This window comes from Cervus elaphus, chromosome 22 (assembly GCF_910594005.1).
Source record: "Cervus elaphus chromosome 22, mCerEla1.1, whole genome shotgun sequence".
Lineage (NCBI taxonomy): Eukaryota > Metazoa > Chordata > Mammalia > Artiodactyla > Cervidae > Cervus > Cervus elaphus.
In genome coordinates, this window is record NC_057836.1 from 60,275,981 (window position 1) to 60,291,726 (window position 15,746).

A 15,746-nucleotide genomic window follows, 5' to 3' on the forward strand; every position below is an offset into this window, starting at 1 on the left:
TACTGTACTCCGTTCCTTTATGTGGCTGGATGGCATTCCATTGCTTGGATATCCCACATTTGGTTTATCTGTTCGTTGTCAGCTGGTGGGTATTTGAGTTGTTTCCTCTTTTTGGTTCTGTGAATAGTGTTGCTGTGAACATATTGTGTATATATATTTGTTTTCATTTCTTTTCTCAATACATTTTGAATGGATGAAGGAAAAGTTTTGGCAACTCCCAAAGCTGTTAGGTAAAGTGAGCAAGTCATTCATTCTATAGTGAGTTTTCTTTGGTTCCTGTTAAGATTCACTTTCTCTCTGTTCTCGAGCGACCTTTCTGCAGTCCTTCCCCAACTGAATAAATGATTTTTTTGACTCTTTAATCCAGGATCTAAAATGTCCACTGAGGCACAAAGAGTTGACGACAGTCCGGGCACTAGTGGAGGAAGCTCCGATGGAGACCAGCGTGAGAGTGTCTAGTGGGAACCAGAGAGAGAGCAGGTTCAGCCGAAGAAGAAGGAGGGGAAGATATCCAGCAAAACAGCTGCTAAACTGTCTACTAGTGCTAAAAGGTACCTCAGTTACGGGAACTTCTTTGCTTTTAGTATCAATTTATCACCTTAAGTCTGACTTTCTCTTGCATTTAATCATTTTTCTGGGATATGGACCATGAAGTTCATGGATTTTTTCTTCTTCAAGGTTATTTCTTTTTCATGATCTTAGTTATATGCAATATGAACTTTTTGGTATTTAAAGTCAGTTAAACAGCATGGCAAAATTATAAACTATGTATCCATAGTGTGTGTATATGTATTGTTAGGTGACTATGAATAGGAAAGTGCATGTAAAAGTGTGATAATTTGTTTTATGGTTCCTTGACCATTACTATTTTATTTTATTGAGCAGCAGAGAATAAAAGTGGGAGTCTATTGAAATAGTTACTGGATGATTATTTACACTCACTGTTAGTAAAGTGAGAAATGTGGGAGTTAATAACAATAGAATGGGAAAGACTAGAGATCTCTTCAAGAAAATTGGTATCTCTTCAAGATACTAAGGGAACATTTCATGCAAAGATGGGCACAATAAAGGACAGAAACAGTACAGACCTAACAGAAGCAGAAGATATTAAGATGAGGTAGCAAGAATGCACAGAAGAGCTATACGAAAAAGATCTTCAGGACCCAGATAACCACGATGGTGTGATCACTCACCTAGAGCCAGACATCCTGGAGTCCAAAGTCAAGTGGGCCTTAGGAAGCATTACTATGACAAAGCTAGTGGAGGTGATGAAATTCCAGCTGAGCTATTTCAAATCCTAAAAGGTGATGCTGTAAAAGTGCTGCACTCAATATGCCAGCAAATTTGGAAACCTCAGCAGTGGCCACAGGACTGGAAAAGATCAGTTTTCATTCCAACCCCAAAGAAAGACAATGCCAAGGAATGCTCAAACTGCTGCACAATAGCACTCATCTCACATTCTAGCAAAGTAATGCTCGAAATTCTCCAAGCCAGGCTTCAACAATATGTGAACCCTGAACTTCTAGATGCTCAAGCTGGATTTAGAAAAGGCAGAGGAACCAGAGATCAAATTGCCAACATCTGTTGGATTATAGAAAAAGCAGGAGAATTCCAGAAAAACACCTACTTCTGCTCCATTGACTACGCTAAAGCCTTTGACTGTAGATGACAACAAACTGTGGAAAGTTCTTAAACAGATGGGAATACAGACCTCCTTACCTGCTTCCTGAGAAATCTGTATGCAGGTTAAGAAGCAACAGTTAGAACTGGACATGGAACAACAGATGGATTCACATGGAACAATAACTGATTCCAAATAGGGAAAGGAGTACGTCAAGGCTGTATATTGTCACCCTGCTTATTTAACTTTTATGCAGACTACATCATGAGAAATGCTGGGCTGGTTGAAGCACAAGCTGGAATCAAGATTGCCAGGAGAAATATCAATAACCTCACATCTGCAGATGACACCACCCTTTCAGCAGAAAGCGAAGAATAACTAAAGAGCCTCTTGATGAGGGTGAAAGAGGAGAGTGAAAAAGTTGGCTTAAAACTTAACATTAAAAAAACTAAGATCATGGCTTCTGGTCCCATCACTTCATGGCAAACAGATGGGGAAACGATGGAAACAGTGACAGACTTTATTTTGGGGGCTCCAAAATCACTGGAGATGGTGATTGCAGCCCTGAAATTAAAAGACGCCTGCTCCTTGGAAGAAAAGCTATGACCCACCTAGATAGCATATTAAAAAGCAGAGATATTACTTTCCCAGCAAAGGTCCGAGTCAAAGCTATGGTTTTCCAGTGGTCATGTATGGATGTGAGAGTTGGACCATAAAGAAGACTGAGCACTGAAGAATTGATGCTTTTGAACTGTGGTGTTGGAGAAGACTATTGAGAGTCCCTTGGACTGCAAGGAGATCCAACCAGTCAACCCTAAAGTAAATCAGTCCTGAGTATTCATTGGAAGGACTGATGCTGAAGCTCCAATACCTTGGCCACCTGATGGGAAGAACTGACTCATTGGAAAAGACCCTGATGCTGGGAAAGATTGAAGGTGGGAGAAGGGGACAACAGAGGATGAGATGGTTGGAAGGCATCACTGACTCAATGGACATGAGTTTGAGCAAACTCCGGGAGCTGGTAATGGCTAGGGAAGCCTGGTGTGCTGCAGTCCATGGGGTCACCAAGAGTCAGACACAACTGAGCGACTGAGCTGAACTGAAGAACAGATGCATGTCGTTTTCATTATATCAGGCAGTGGTTTAGTCTTGATAACAGATTTTCTTTTCCTCCAGAGAACAGGTAGATCTGGAAGCAGGATATTTTGGGTGATTCTTTGCTGCCACATCAGTTGCTTAGGGTGATTGGCATGTCATTGGACTCAGCAGAGGGAATATACACTTTAATACTGTTACATTATAGAATATCTCTTGGTAAATAATCTAAAGGTGAATTGAATCTAGTAGTCTTTCCTGGCCCTGTGATGTACTGTCTGAGAATTTGGGGCCTTGTGGACTGACCGTTGAGTGACAGCTTCATCCTTTACTGTTGGTGTGGATGAGGGAACCCATCCCAGAGGTCGTACCCGTGTGGGCTGGAGGAGCTTGCTTCTCTCTGGTCGAGTCAGTCCACAGGTTGGGAAGACCTCTGTCAGGCCCCCTGCAGGCCGTGCCTTTCTGGGGAGAGTTGTTAGAGTGCGCCGTCCATTCTAAGGGCCTCGGGTAGCCAGCTTCCCTGTCCTGGAAGCGGGTTGCGGATGCCCGCCCTCTGCTGAAGGAGCCGTGAGAAAGTGAGACGGCCTGGGACTTGAGGCCTTCTAACCTCTGTATTGGACGGCGGGGAGGGCCCCATGCGCTCCTGCGGGCACAGCGCAGCTCCAGGGGCCTCGGCTCAGGGCCCGGCCAGCTGCCCGGTCACAGCGCAGAACGACCGGCTGCAGGGAATGCCGTGGACTAGGGTGGAACGGAGCGGGGATGGAGAAACAGGACGTTTAGAGGAAGGAAGGGAGGTGCGTGGGTGTGCGTGGGCAGGAGATCCTCAGGTACAGACTGCGGCCCGCCTAACTGAGGGCGTCCCTGTGGCTCAGACAGGAAAGAATCCGCCTGCAAAGCGCGGACCTGGGTCGGGGAGATTCCCCTGGAGGAGGGTGAGGCAGCCCACTCCAGTGTTCTTGCCTGCAGAATCCCATGGACAGAGGAGCCTGTGGGGTCGCCAAGAGTGGGACACGGCTGAGCGACTAGGCGCACACAGCCCCTGAGAGTGAGGGTGCTGCGGGGGCCGGGGAGGACGATCGTCTGGGAGTGCTCCCCACCGGCGGGCGCCCCGTGGAGCGCAGCCGGGCATCGTGCCGGCGTCGGAGCAAGGCCCGCAGTCTGCCGGGGGAGTGGAAACTGGGCCATGTGTGAAAGCTGGGATTGGGTGAGGCTTGTTCGGTAACAGTCATTCTTTACTTCGTTTTCCCACAGTGTGTACAAAGTTGAGATTACGTATTCAAACCTAGTTTTCCTTTTCCCCACTCTTTAAATTGGGGATAAAGTTTATTTCTGAGTGTGTGTGTGTGAAGAATCCAGGACAGTGTCTGATGGGCACATGATAGGAATTAGTAGTACGGCATTGGGGAAAGTAAGAAATGCCTTTTAAGTTGCTTCCTGGCTGAAAAAAAGTCACTCCGTTGGCAAATTTATTCTTGTGAATCTGTGATTTTCAGACTGTGACTGATGACTTTCCTCTACACAGTTTCTGGGTGGCTTATGGTTGAGTGTCTGAGGGGGTTTAGGCATTTACTATTTTTTTGAATATAAAATGCTGCTTCACGGCAAATTTTCAGGTAAAAGACAAAAACCCAATACTAAAAAGTTGAACTCTGTTCCTTTCCTTCTCCCCAGTCTAGTTGATAGTGGAAGTTGATTTTGTCCCCCATCTCTGCTTTAGGTTCCTTTCTTTTTTTAAGTAGGTGTCTGTTTTGGCTGCACCAGGCCTGAGTTGTGCATGCGGGATCTCTGTAGTCACAGCAGGTGGGTCTGGTTCCCTGACCAGGGGTGGAACCCAGGCTCCCTGTTGGGAGTGTGGAGTCTTAGCCACTGGGCCGCCAGGGAAGTCCCTCTGTCTGAGCTCTAACAACTGAGGAAAAACATTGGGAATCTTGATGACAGGGACTCAAAACATAGTTTTAATTCACCATGTGCCTTGCATAGTAGGGTCGTATTTATTGACTGATTGCCTTAGAACCTAGGGTTTGTTGTGAGGCTTGGATCTTCCCCAGAGATTAGAATCCTAGTACTGATATGTTCAGAAGATCAAAGGTGGAGGTAGTTTCACAATAAAATTCTCATTTATTATTATTGATAATTGATTTTTATGCAGATGAGACATCTTTTCCAAATAGTGTCATTTTGTGGGAGAGTTAATCAGCAGTGCAGAGCTTGCACTGGAGAGACAGAATCTGGGTTAGACCTAATGCTAGGTCCTGGCATTTAGTTGCTCTGTGATATTAGAAACATAGTTTAACATTTCCAAGCTTCACCTTTCTCATCTGTGAAATGGAGACAGAAATAGTCCCATCTTCGCAGGGCCAGCGTGAGGATGGAAAGTGATCAAGCTGTTATTTGGCACACAGAAAGGTTTCATACACTGATGCTGTCGTTCTTAGACTTTGTGCCAGTTAAAGCCTACAATAGTATTTTACTAAGTCCATGTGATAAATTTTAGAAAAATGAAGTTTGTGTTAATGCTATGAGGACTTAGTGCTTTTTGTTAAAATAGTAAAGCTCAGATGCTGTAATTATATATACATTTTATAGTAACTCAAGAAAAGTACTTTGCACATAGGTGTTCAGTTGCATAAAATATGCTGTAATTGTAGAATTAATCATTAGGTGTAGAAATGTGTTTTCTTGCAAAAAAAATCTCAGTTTTCAGGTGTTATGGCAAAGTAATATTGGATACAGAAAATATTAAATTGGAATTTTATTTAAACAATGGTATAAATTAATTTTTGTCTGTTTCAGAGTTAAGAGGGAGATTACAGTTACTTCTTGATGCATTTTTGCTCTTCTTTGGCATGAAATTATTTCTTAAAAAATCGGAATGCTTTTAGCATGGTCTGTTCTCTTCATAATTTGATGTGATTTTATTGGATACAATATAATACTGTCCTAGAAATGATATTTGGTTTTAGACTCTAAATTGTTGTTAGGTTGGGAGGTTGATTTCAGTATATTTGACTGTGATATTTTGTTATATGGGCTAATCTGTTTCTTTTCCACATGAGAATGAAGTACTCTTTATAGATAATCTTTTGTAATTATTGTATTGTATTGATTCTGAATGTTCATTTAAGTTTTTAATGTTCCTGAAATCAGGATGCAGTTTACAGTTGATGTGCAGAATCATTAATTTAGGTTGTCTTAAAAATCGAGCAGTTGTTTGGAGTCATAGGTGCACAGTATGTAGCACCACTCAGAATTAAACTCTGGATTTATTACTTGCAGTGGCCCTGTGTTTTCTAAGTTAATTCAGAGATTACTTTGAGATTTAAGAAATTTTAGTAACTAGTTACATGATGTTTTCTTTTGAGAATGAGTTCATTTTGGAAGGTTTTGAGGAATGCAGACCATAGGGGAATGTAGAAAGTCATCTAAGTGGATGAAGTTTTTTTTTTAAATAACTGTTAAGAAAATACCTTTGTGAATCCCCAAGTCCATATATTCATGTTCTACTTGGCCCTGAGTGAGTTACTGAATTTTCTTTAAGCTTGAATATGTGTTTGTGTTTGAGACACGTCGGTATATATACTGCTTCATTTTTCTGAACCATTAATCCAGTATGTTAGTATTAAAACGAGTGCTTCATGTCTTCTCCACTTGGGTTCAGTTTTGTCGCTGTGGTCTTCAGTTCAGTCTGAATGAGTCATAATTATCTCCCCTTCCCCGCCCCCCACTCCTCTTTCTTTTTAGCAGATGACAGTCACATGTAAACTCCTACCGTTCCTGGAACATTTAAGGTTTCAGGTGAAGTCGTACAAACTGAAATTTAGTCTGCATTTTGCTTCTGACTTGTTTCAGTAACCATGTGCAGTTGCTGACTTATGTATCATGACAACCAAGGAAGTGGCACTGCTGGACAGAAATTGGAGATATAGACAGTTGTCTAGTGGATTTGTTTCTAAAGAAATAATTTTGTCTTAAAAGTTCTCATAAGAGAGAGGAGATGTTGTTTTGTTTGTTTGACTTAGCAAGATAATTGCTTGTCTTTTCACCTTAACAGCATGCAGTTACTAGCCTGAGTTTCCTAAATGGGAACTGATAAAATGGTAGTACTTAAAGAATTCTGTGAGATTTATTTAATTCACTTTTAATAGCCTAAGATCATCATGTAAAAGGTGCATTGTAAGTGTAAATTACTGATACTTTTTCATTTTTCCTCACCCTAAGGGACAGTGCCTGAAATAGCTGCCTTCCTTATTACCCCACATGTCAAGACTGAGAAACTTAATACATACCATGATCACAACTTTTGAGATAGAATTGAATTGCTGTCATTGAAAACAGCAGGACATCTTGCAACCGTTTAAATAGCAATTCTTAGTATAATCTTTTCTGTCAAGAGAAATACAGCCATTCTTTGGTAGCAGTGGCTCAAAATATATTGTAATGCACTGACTCACTGCTCCAAATTGTCAAGTTTATCAGTAAATTGCTTTTTGTATTGAATAATTAGATTTAGAATGATAGACATCTAGAGGGGTTTCAAGTTCCATTACAGAATTCTGTGACAAAATTATGACATCAATTTTTTAAACCAAAGGGACAGTATAAGCATAAAGCAAGATGAATTATTTGAAAATCCCTAGGAAGTTCTTTTACAGTAAAATTGTTTTCTTTGACACTGTGAGCATACTGTTTTGAATCCCTGTTCTTTTGGTTTTCTGAGTTTAAAAACAAGAGTATGTGTATGTATACACACACAAATATACACACACATATTCAGATACATATATCTGAATCACTTTTCTGTATACTTGAAACTAGCACAATATTGTAAATCACCTATGCTTAAATAAAAAAATGTTTATAAAAGTTTTTCATGTTCCCGCTGGCAAATTAAACAGCACAGAGATATTTTGATTACAAAGTAGCAGTTTTCTGTTGAGATACTTTCCCTGTGGCAGTTCCTGTTAGCTGACTCTACCTGACCTTAAGTAATAGACTTATACCTACTTGTTGAATTGTTAAATAATACCTTTTGTCTTCTTGCTGTGAATTTTGAGGATGTTCACCAGCTTGTTCACCTGTTTTCTTTTCCCGCCTCCCAGTTAATGATATTCATATTTTTTAAAAAGTACTGGAGGGATGGGATGGGGAGGGAGGTGGGAGGGGGGTTCAGGGTGGGGGACACATGTACACCTGTGGCTGATTCATGTCAATGTATGGCGAAAACCACCACAATATTGGAAAGTAACTAGCCTCCAACTAAAACAAATACTTAAAAAAAGAGTGTTGGCTGTCTTTCTAAATGAAGTAGTATATTTAAGCCACTGTTGCTCGTTGCTTCACGTTTCAGCAATACTCGTTGGTTCCTTACTTTGTAAAATGAGGGTATTAATACCTTTGTTCTTCCTTCCATCTACTCACACCCCCCCCCCACCATCCACTTTTAGTTGGTTTCTATTAGCTACACTTGATTTTACATCTTCATGGTTAGTAGTATTTCCATTTTGTAGTGTGCAACTACAACTTGTTATCTGTGCTTTATCTGTAATAAAAGGCCAATAAACTCTGTATAAGTTTACCTGTTTAGTGCCAGACCAGACGGGGTGTTAGGATTAGATTTCCTATAGGTCCAGTGTTAGGATCTCTCAGTGATCAATGCAAAGCAGTAGAGGAAAACAATAGAATGGGAAAGACTACAGATCTCTTTCAAGAAAATTAGAGATACCAAGGGAACATTTCATGCAAAGATGGGCTCAATAAAGGACAGAAATGGTATGGACCTAACAGAAGCAGAAGGTATTAAGAAGAGGTAGCAAGAATACACAGAAGAACTATACAAAAAAGATCTTCAGGACCCAGATAACCATGATGGTGTGATCACTCACCTAGAGCCAGACATCCTGGAATGCTAAGTCAAGTGGGCCTTAGGAAGCATCACTACGAACAAAGCTAGTGGAGGTGATGAAATTCCAGTTAGCTATTTCAAATCTTAAAAGATGATGCTGTGAAAGTGCTGCACTCAATATGCCAGCAAATTTGGAAGACTGAGCAGTGGCCACAGGACTGGAAAAGATCAGTTTTCATTCCAGTCCTAAAGGCAATGCCAAAGAATGTTCAAACTACCTCACAATTGTACTCATCTCACATGCTAGCAAAGTAATGCTCAAAATTTTCCAAGCCTGGCTTCAACAGTACATGAACCATGAACTTCCAGATGTTCAAGCTGGATTTAGAAAAGGCAGAGGAACCAGAGATCAAATTGCCAACATCCGTTGTATTATTGAAAAAGCAAGAGAGTTCCAGAAAAACATCTATTTCTGCTTTATTGACTATGCCAAAGCCTTTGACTTTGTGGATCACAACAGACTATTGAAAATTTTGAAAGAGATGGGAGTACCAGACCACCTGACCTGCCTCCTGAGAAATCTTTATGCAGGTCAAGAAGCAACAGTTAGAACTGGACATGGAACAACAGACTGGTTCCAAATTGAGAAAGGAGTACGTCAAGGCTGTATATTGTCACCCTGCTTGTTTAACTTATATGCAGAGTGCATGATGAGAAACGCTGGGCTGGAGGAAGCACAAGCTGGAATCAAGATTGCCAGGAGAAATATCAGTGACCTCAGATACACAGATGACACCATCCTTATGGCAGAAAGCAAAGATGAACTAAAAAGCCTCTTGATGAAAGTGAAAGAGGAGAGTGAAAAAGTTGGCTTAAAGCTCAACATTCAGAAAACTAAGATCATGGCATCTGGTCCCATCACTTCATGGGAAATAGGTGGGGAAACAGTGGCAACAGAGACTTATTTTTTGGGCTCCAGAATCACTGCAGATGGTGACTACAGCCCTGAAATTAAAAGATGCTTGCTCCTTGGAAGAAAAGCCATGACCAACCTAGACAGCATATTGAAAAACAGAGACGTTACTTTGCCGACAAAGGTCTGTCTAGTCAAAGCTATGATTTTTCCAGTTGTCATGTGTGGATGTGAGAGTTGGACCGTAAAGAAAGCTGAGCGCCGAAGAATTGATGCTTTTGAACTGTGGTGTTGGAGAAGACTCTTCAGAATCCCTTGGACTGCAAGGAGATCCAACCAGTCCATCCTAAAGGAAATCAATCCTGGATATTCATTGGAAGGACTGATGCGGAAGTTGAAACACCAATATTTTGGCTACCTGATGTGAAGAACTGACTCATTGGAAAAGACCCTGATGATGTGAAAGGTTGAAGGCAGGAGGAGAAGGGGACGACAGAGGATGAGATGGTTGGATGGCATCACTGACTCGATGGACATGAGTTTGAGCAAGCTCTGGGAGTTGGTGGTGGACAGGAAGCCTGACGTGCTGCAGTCCATGGGGTCCAAAGAGTCGGACACGACTGAGTGACTGAACTAGGATCTTAAAGCTACGCAATGAATCATAGCATTTAGGCAAAATGCCTCCTTTTTATCCCTTAATATCTGTTACTGGATTGAAAGTATTTTATGTTTTAGTTTCGTGCCTGTTCTATCTGTGATTTTCTTACAGAGTTGTTTCTCTTGTGGGATTTGTGACTGTTTTTCTCCCTTGAGTGGTGTATCTTTATTACACCCTATATGCTCTGTGCCCTCTGGAGCGTCTCAACCTGTTTGATTCACAGCATGTACTTTGTCTTCCAAATAGAGTGGAATTCCTCCGCCAGTGGTGACCACCCCTGTCTCTGTCCTTGATCCCTTTCTGCCCTCTGTGTGTGTGCCCCGCCGTCACCTGGGGCGCTGATGGGGTGGAGGGGGAGTGTGTGCTCTCAGCTCACTGCCTTTAACCTGGACGTGACACGTTGTGCCTCACAGTGCCTGTTTTATTTACACTTTTGTGTGGAATCCACAAAGGGTGTTCTCTATCAGATATTTGAGACTTCTCGTTTAGTTATGTGCCATATGTACTTTAAATGCACATGAACACACTATAGAATCTAAGAAGTCTCAGTGGGACAGCTGAATTAATAGGTTTTTTTATTTTTGGCTTTAGATTTGTTAGTCTTGGTCTGTGTATTGATGTGAGAATTGGATGGTAAAGAAAGGTGGATGGTAAAGAAGGATGAGCGCCGAAGAGTTGATGCTTTTTGAACTGTGGTGCTGGTGAATACTCTGGAGAGTCCCTTGGACTGCAAGGAGGTCAAACCAGTCAATCATAAAGGAAATCAATCCTGAATATTCATTGGAAGGACTGATGCTGAAGCTCCAATACTTTGGCCACCTGATGCGAAGAGCCCGCTTATTGGAAAAGACCCTGATGCTGGGAAAGATTGAAGGCGGGAGGAGAAGGGGACGACAGAGGATGAGATGGTTGGATGGCATCACTGACTCGATGGACATGAGTTTGACCAAGCTCCGGGAGATAGAGGACAGGGAAGCCTGGTGTGCTGCTGTCTGTGGGGTCGAAAAGAGTCAGACAGGACTTGACCAGTGAACAACAAACACCCATTTCATAACGTCTTCCCCACCTTGAGTCACACGACTTAGAGAAGTGATAGTTGTATCTGTATCAGACATTTCATTCGGGGCAGGATACTGAAGTGGGTTGCCGTTTCCTTTACGGGATTTTCCTAGCCCAGAATGAAATCCACGTCTCCTGCATTGGCAGGTGGCTTCTTTACCACTGAGCCACCAGGGAAGCCCATATAGGGGGTTAGGTGAAGTAAAACATAAAAGATGAAAATAACACATGAGGGTAAAAACAGGTTTTTAAAATAAAAATTCTTTTTTCCCCCTTTGCAGAAGGCATATGTGTGCTTAGCGTTAGCAGTGGTTTGAGTTTCCCTGGTGGCTCAGCTGGTATAGAATCCGCCTGCAATGCAGGAGACCCTGGTTCCATTCCTTGGTTGGAAAGATCCCCTGGAGGAGGGAGTGGCCCCCCACTCCAGTATTCTTGCCTGGAGAATCCCATGGACAGAGGAACCTGGGGGCTACAGTCTCTGGGGTTGCAAAGAGTTGCCTGAGTGACTAAGCACAGCACAGCAGTGGCTTAAAGTTTTGATTTAAGTTGTGCTGTTGGTGAGAGATGGAGGCACAGATAGCGGCCGGTCTCCTCTTTGTAGATGCACTGTGGAAACTGTGGCAGAAATTGCTACTTTGTTGGTACTGTGTATGATGATTTATACAGTGATAGTATTTCAAATTAAAAGTGCACAAATAGGAAAGATTAGTGTAAAAGTGTAAAATTTAATGGAATATTAAAAGAGTAAAGACATTTTAATGTAACTTTCTTTGTCTTTATTTTCAAGAATTCAGAAGGAACTTGCAGAAATTACGTTGGGCCCACCCCCCAACTGTAGGTAAGTACTTAATGGATTTTTATTTGTATCTTTTGCAGAAGGTGTAATCGAACTATTGCTGTGATGTCTCAACTATTGTTGTTGGAGCCTGATTAATTAGCGAAAACATGGTTCTGTTTTGGACTTAAGTGACTGTGAAGACAGTGGTTGTGGTGGTCTCCATGCAGAAATGGAATCTTCATGAATCTGTTTGTAATGGTAGATGGAGTTGCCAAAAAAAGAGTAATGCAATAACAGTAAGATAATGGAATTATAGGGTAACACATACAATGATCTTTTAGTGGAAGAGGTGTTGGAGTTTTAAATGATTTCTTTCATGATAGAGTAATACTGTGGCTAAAATATTTGCTGTTTGATAATTTATTTAGTTGTTATCTTGCTGAAAATTGATTTTTCGAAGTGCTGGAACATTAAACAGTGTTTCTTCATGGTTTACATTATTTCTTATAGTCCTAGGTTGTGGTGATTGGAGGCGGTGAGGTTAAGTTTGAAACACTCTCTCCATTATGACCACATACCCTCAATCTGGTCTGAGTTTACTGATGGGAAGTTAAAGTGCTTGCTTGGAGTTGATTAATGATATATGTAGAGTAGAAGGAGGGAAGTTAGCTTCTGCTGTATCTTGGATCTGGTACAGTAGTCGGAAGATGGCTGTTTGACTCCTTGAAGAAGTTTGTGTTTTGATGTCAGTTCAGTGTTGGAACCAAGCCACTGCGGAGTTGTGTAGTTTAAATGGTAGCGCTGTGCGTCAGAGGCGAGAGGACGCGCTTCAGTATTGAGTACATTGTTGGTGTGATTTCTGATTTAACTGAGCTTGTTTTAATATGAAAGCAAAGATAACAGCTCTAGGTATTAATGGAAGTGAAAAACCTGTAGGTGGCTAAATGGCTAATTGACAGCCATTTTTGTGTAGGAAAGATTCTAATAAGACTTAATGTTTGTAGTGAATTTATTGTAGTTCTTTACACGGGAGTCACATTTATAAACTTGTAGTAATAATGTTCGAAGAATATTTCACTCAACTAGAACAAATCACTTCTTGGTTAGGAGAAGCTGTTGGGTAGTCAGGTGTTTTTGTCACACTTAGGCTGTGTTACCTTAGAGCTGTTTCAGACGTCACATCTTTGTTTAAGCTTTGGTGGCCAATTCGTGTAAATGGATTGATTTGTGGAAAAACTTCAGTTTGAATTAAACTCTCTTGTTTCGTAGGGTAGTATTTGTTTTAATGTTTGAATCTTTTTTTTTTTTTAATAAACTGTGTTTACCACATATATTATTCCTGTTACCTTTCTTTACAAACAACTGAAATGGTACAATATATGAACTTAGTTTATATACTTTGAAAACTTTGTTTAAACTTTGAAAACAGATTATTGGCAAAATAAATTAATTGCTTTGTTTTAATGAGCTTGTTTAGGGCTCCTTTTTGATGAATGTAATCCCTGTATAATATGTGATGATTAGAGTTTGCAGTTTTGCTATCAGATATATTATTTCCTGGTGCATTACTCTAATTTAGTTTTGACTTATTACAGATAATAATTTAACTTAGATTAAACCAATATATTATAAATGTGCATGGAAACTGAAAATTCTGAGGAAGAAAATTACATGATGTTTATTCCTTAAATAAACTAAAATGGTTAAATCATAGTTCTGTTTAATGTAAAAAAGAAATGTTTTAACTATGGAAATTTGGGGGTTTACTTTTTCATTGAGCCTTAGTTAAAGTGTACTGGTTGTGCAAGCAAAATATTTCTAATAGTTTTTCATTAAAAAAATGTAGATGTCACATATAATTAGCTCCTCAGTTTCAAGAAAGAAACCTACTCAGTTGTATTTTTTCCCCCCAGTTTTATTGAGATACTGACATATAACATTGCAGAAAGATAGCTTGTTCGGTGGATTTGCTGGCTTATGGAAACTTCCACTGTAATCCTTTTAACCATGTGAAGATTGGATAGCTCACATTGCTTCAGAACAAGGCCTACGGGTGCAGCTTCTTTGATCCCTAGATAGCTGATGGACTGATCAGGCAGGGACGAAGGTCGTGCCCACCTTCATGTTCGTGGCTCCCCTGTTGCATAGGGTCTTCTTTGCTGCGCTGGTGTAAGTGGGGGTTCCTGCCGCCCCCTGCGGGCCCTGCCCCTCACGTCAACACCCGCTGCGGGCCCTGCCCCTCACGTCGACGGCCATGTGGGCCCTGCCCCTCACGTCGATGCTCACCGCGAGCCCTGCCCCTCACGTCGATGGCCATGCGCTTGCTAAGGGGTTTACCGTAGGCCTTGGATTTTCTGTGGGTGTGTCGGGTTAGAGATGGGACCTCGGAACTTGAGTGCATCTCTTTTAAGATGCCCGCTAAGCGACTCTTGGGTTCATATTACAGGGACAAGCATGTGTTTGTCTTCTACTGTAGTATTGTTGAAGGTCTCCCCTGCCCCCCCCCCCCCAGGTTTTCAACAGACTTAAATCTTTTAAGAGTATGCGCAAAATATTTTGATGATCAGTTAAATTATTTCTTTGTATAGGTAATATCTGCCTATACAGTTTCTAGGTATCTTTTCACTTTTTTGGGTCATTGTTGTCTTTGAGGTAAAAGTGCAGTAATCTTTTTTTCTTTTTAGGCTGGATTAAGTTAATTCTTTTATAACATTAGAATTAATATTTAAAACCAAAACTTTATGATTTATCTAAGAAAAAAGTTTCTATTCCCAGAATGGTAGGGTCTGTGGGATCATAGGCATAGGAAAGTGCACATGATCTGGGTGGGATTCGGTTATATACATCGAGTATTCTCTGTGGATAGTAGAGGTGCTTTGCTGAGTCTCGGTGTGCGGTGAGAACGTAACTGGCCCATGGCGTTTGAAGGGCTCTCTCCGAGGCCTCTGCAGGGGCCCGCGTGTCGGTCCCGCTCTGAGCTGGAGGTGCTGCCAGTGGCCGCAGCTGCTCACTGCCTCAGTGACCTGCACGCCAGCTTAGCTTCTAGACGACTATGCTGCGGCTTTGGGGACTCCGCAGAGCCGTCAAAAATGCAGACTCAAAATCTGTAAATGTGCTGGTGTGCTCATTCCTATTTCCTCAATGTCAGTGGGAAACTGGCAGCTAGCTGGAAAAATTTCTGAATTAAGATACAAGTTTCTGTCATCCTGAGGATAACCTGTGTCTCTGATTGCACAGAAGCTAGATTCAAATTCTGTTATGGTCTGATACTGCCCAAATTTATATTAGCTTTATAAGCATGGAAATGACAGAGATCCTTGCTACTTTTTAAAAGTAGAGACTGTGGTAAAATGATTTGCTTGGATTTTGATTTTTGATTTACTATTTGAGCAAATGAAAGGAGAAAATACTTAAGAGGATGTAGTTCAGTTATATTAGCAGTTTTTACTTTTATTGCTATGTTTCAATTATCTACTCGTTGAACACAGACTCTGCTTTATTTTTTAATTGTAACAGCTTTATTGAGATGTAATTTGAAGTGTAAATTTCAGTGACTTTTAGTGTCTTCACTGCTTTATATCTGTCATAATCAATTTTGCATTCAGATCACCCCAAAAGATACACCATACCTTTTAGCAATCCTTTCCCATTTCCTCCCAATTTCACAACCATCCAGCCCTGGGCAACCATCGGTCTACTTTTGTCTCTATAGATTTGCCTTCAGGACATTTTGTACAAATGGAATCATACAATATGTAGTCTTTTGTGACTGGCTTCTTT

The 15,746-nt window shown here is 41.1% G+C and overlaps 1 protein-coding gene across 7 annotated transcripts in view; it reads left to right on the plus strand.

The window, feature by feature from the left end:
* The window catches only part of LOC122680161 (cyclin-Y-like protein 1), a 256,180-nt gene that overhangs the window by 5,111 nt on the left and 235,323 nt on the right, over positions 1-15,746 (plus strand). For 4 of the 7 annotated variants that reach the window (XM_043881201.1, XM_043881202.1, XM_043881205.1 and 1 more), the window contains exons 2-3: positions 368-551; positions 11,976-12,026. In XM_043881201.1, coding sequence (XP_043737136.1) covers positions 434-551; positions 11,976-12,026 — 169 coding nt within the window. In that variant the 5' untranslated portion in view covers positions 368-433. The remainder of the gene's footprint in view (positions 1-367; positions 552-11,975; positions 12,027-15,746) is intronic. The other 3 variants (XM_043881203.1, XM_043881204.1, XM_043881206.1) reach the window with 1 other exon arrangement.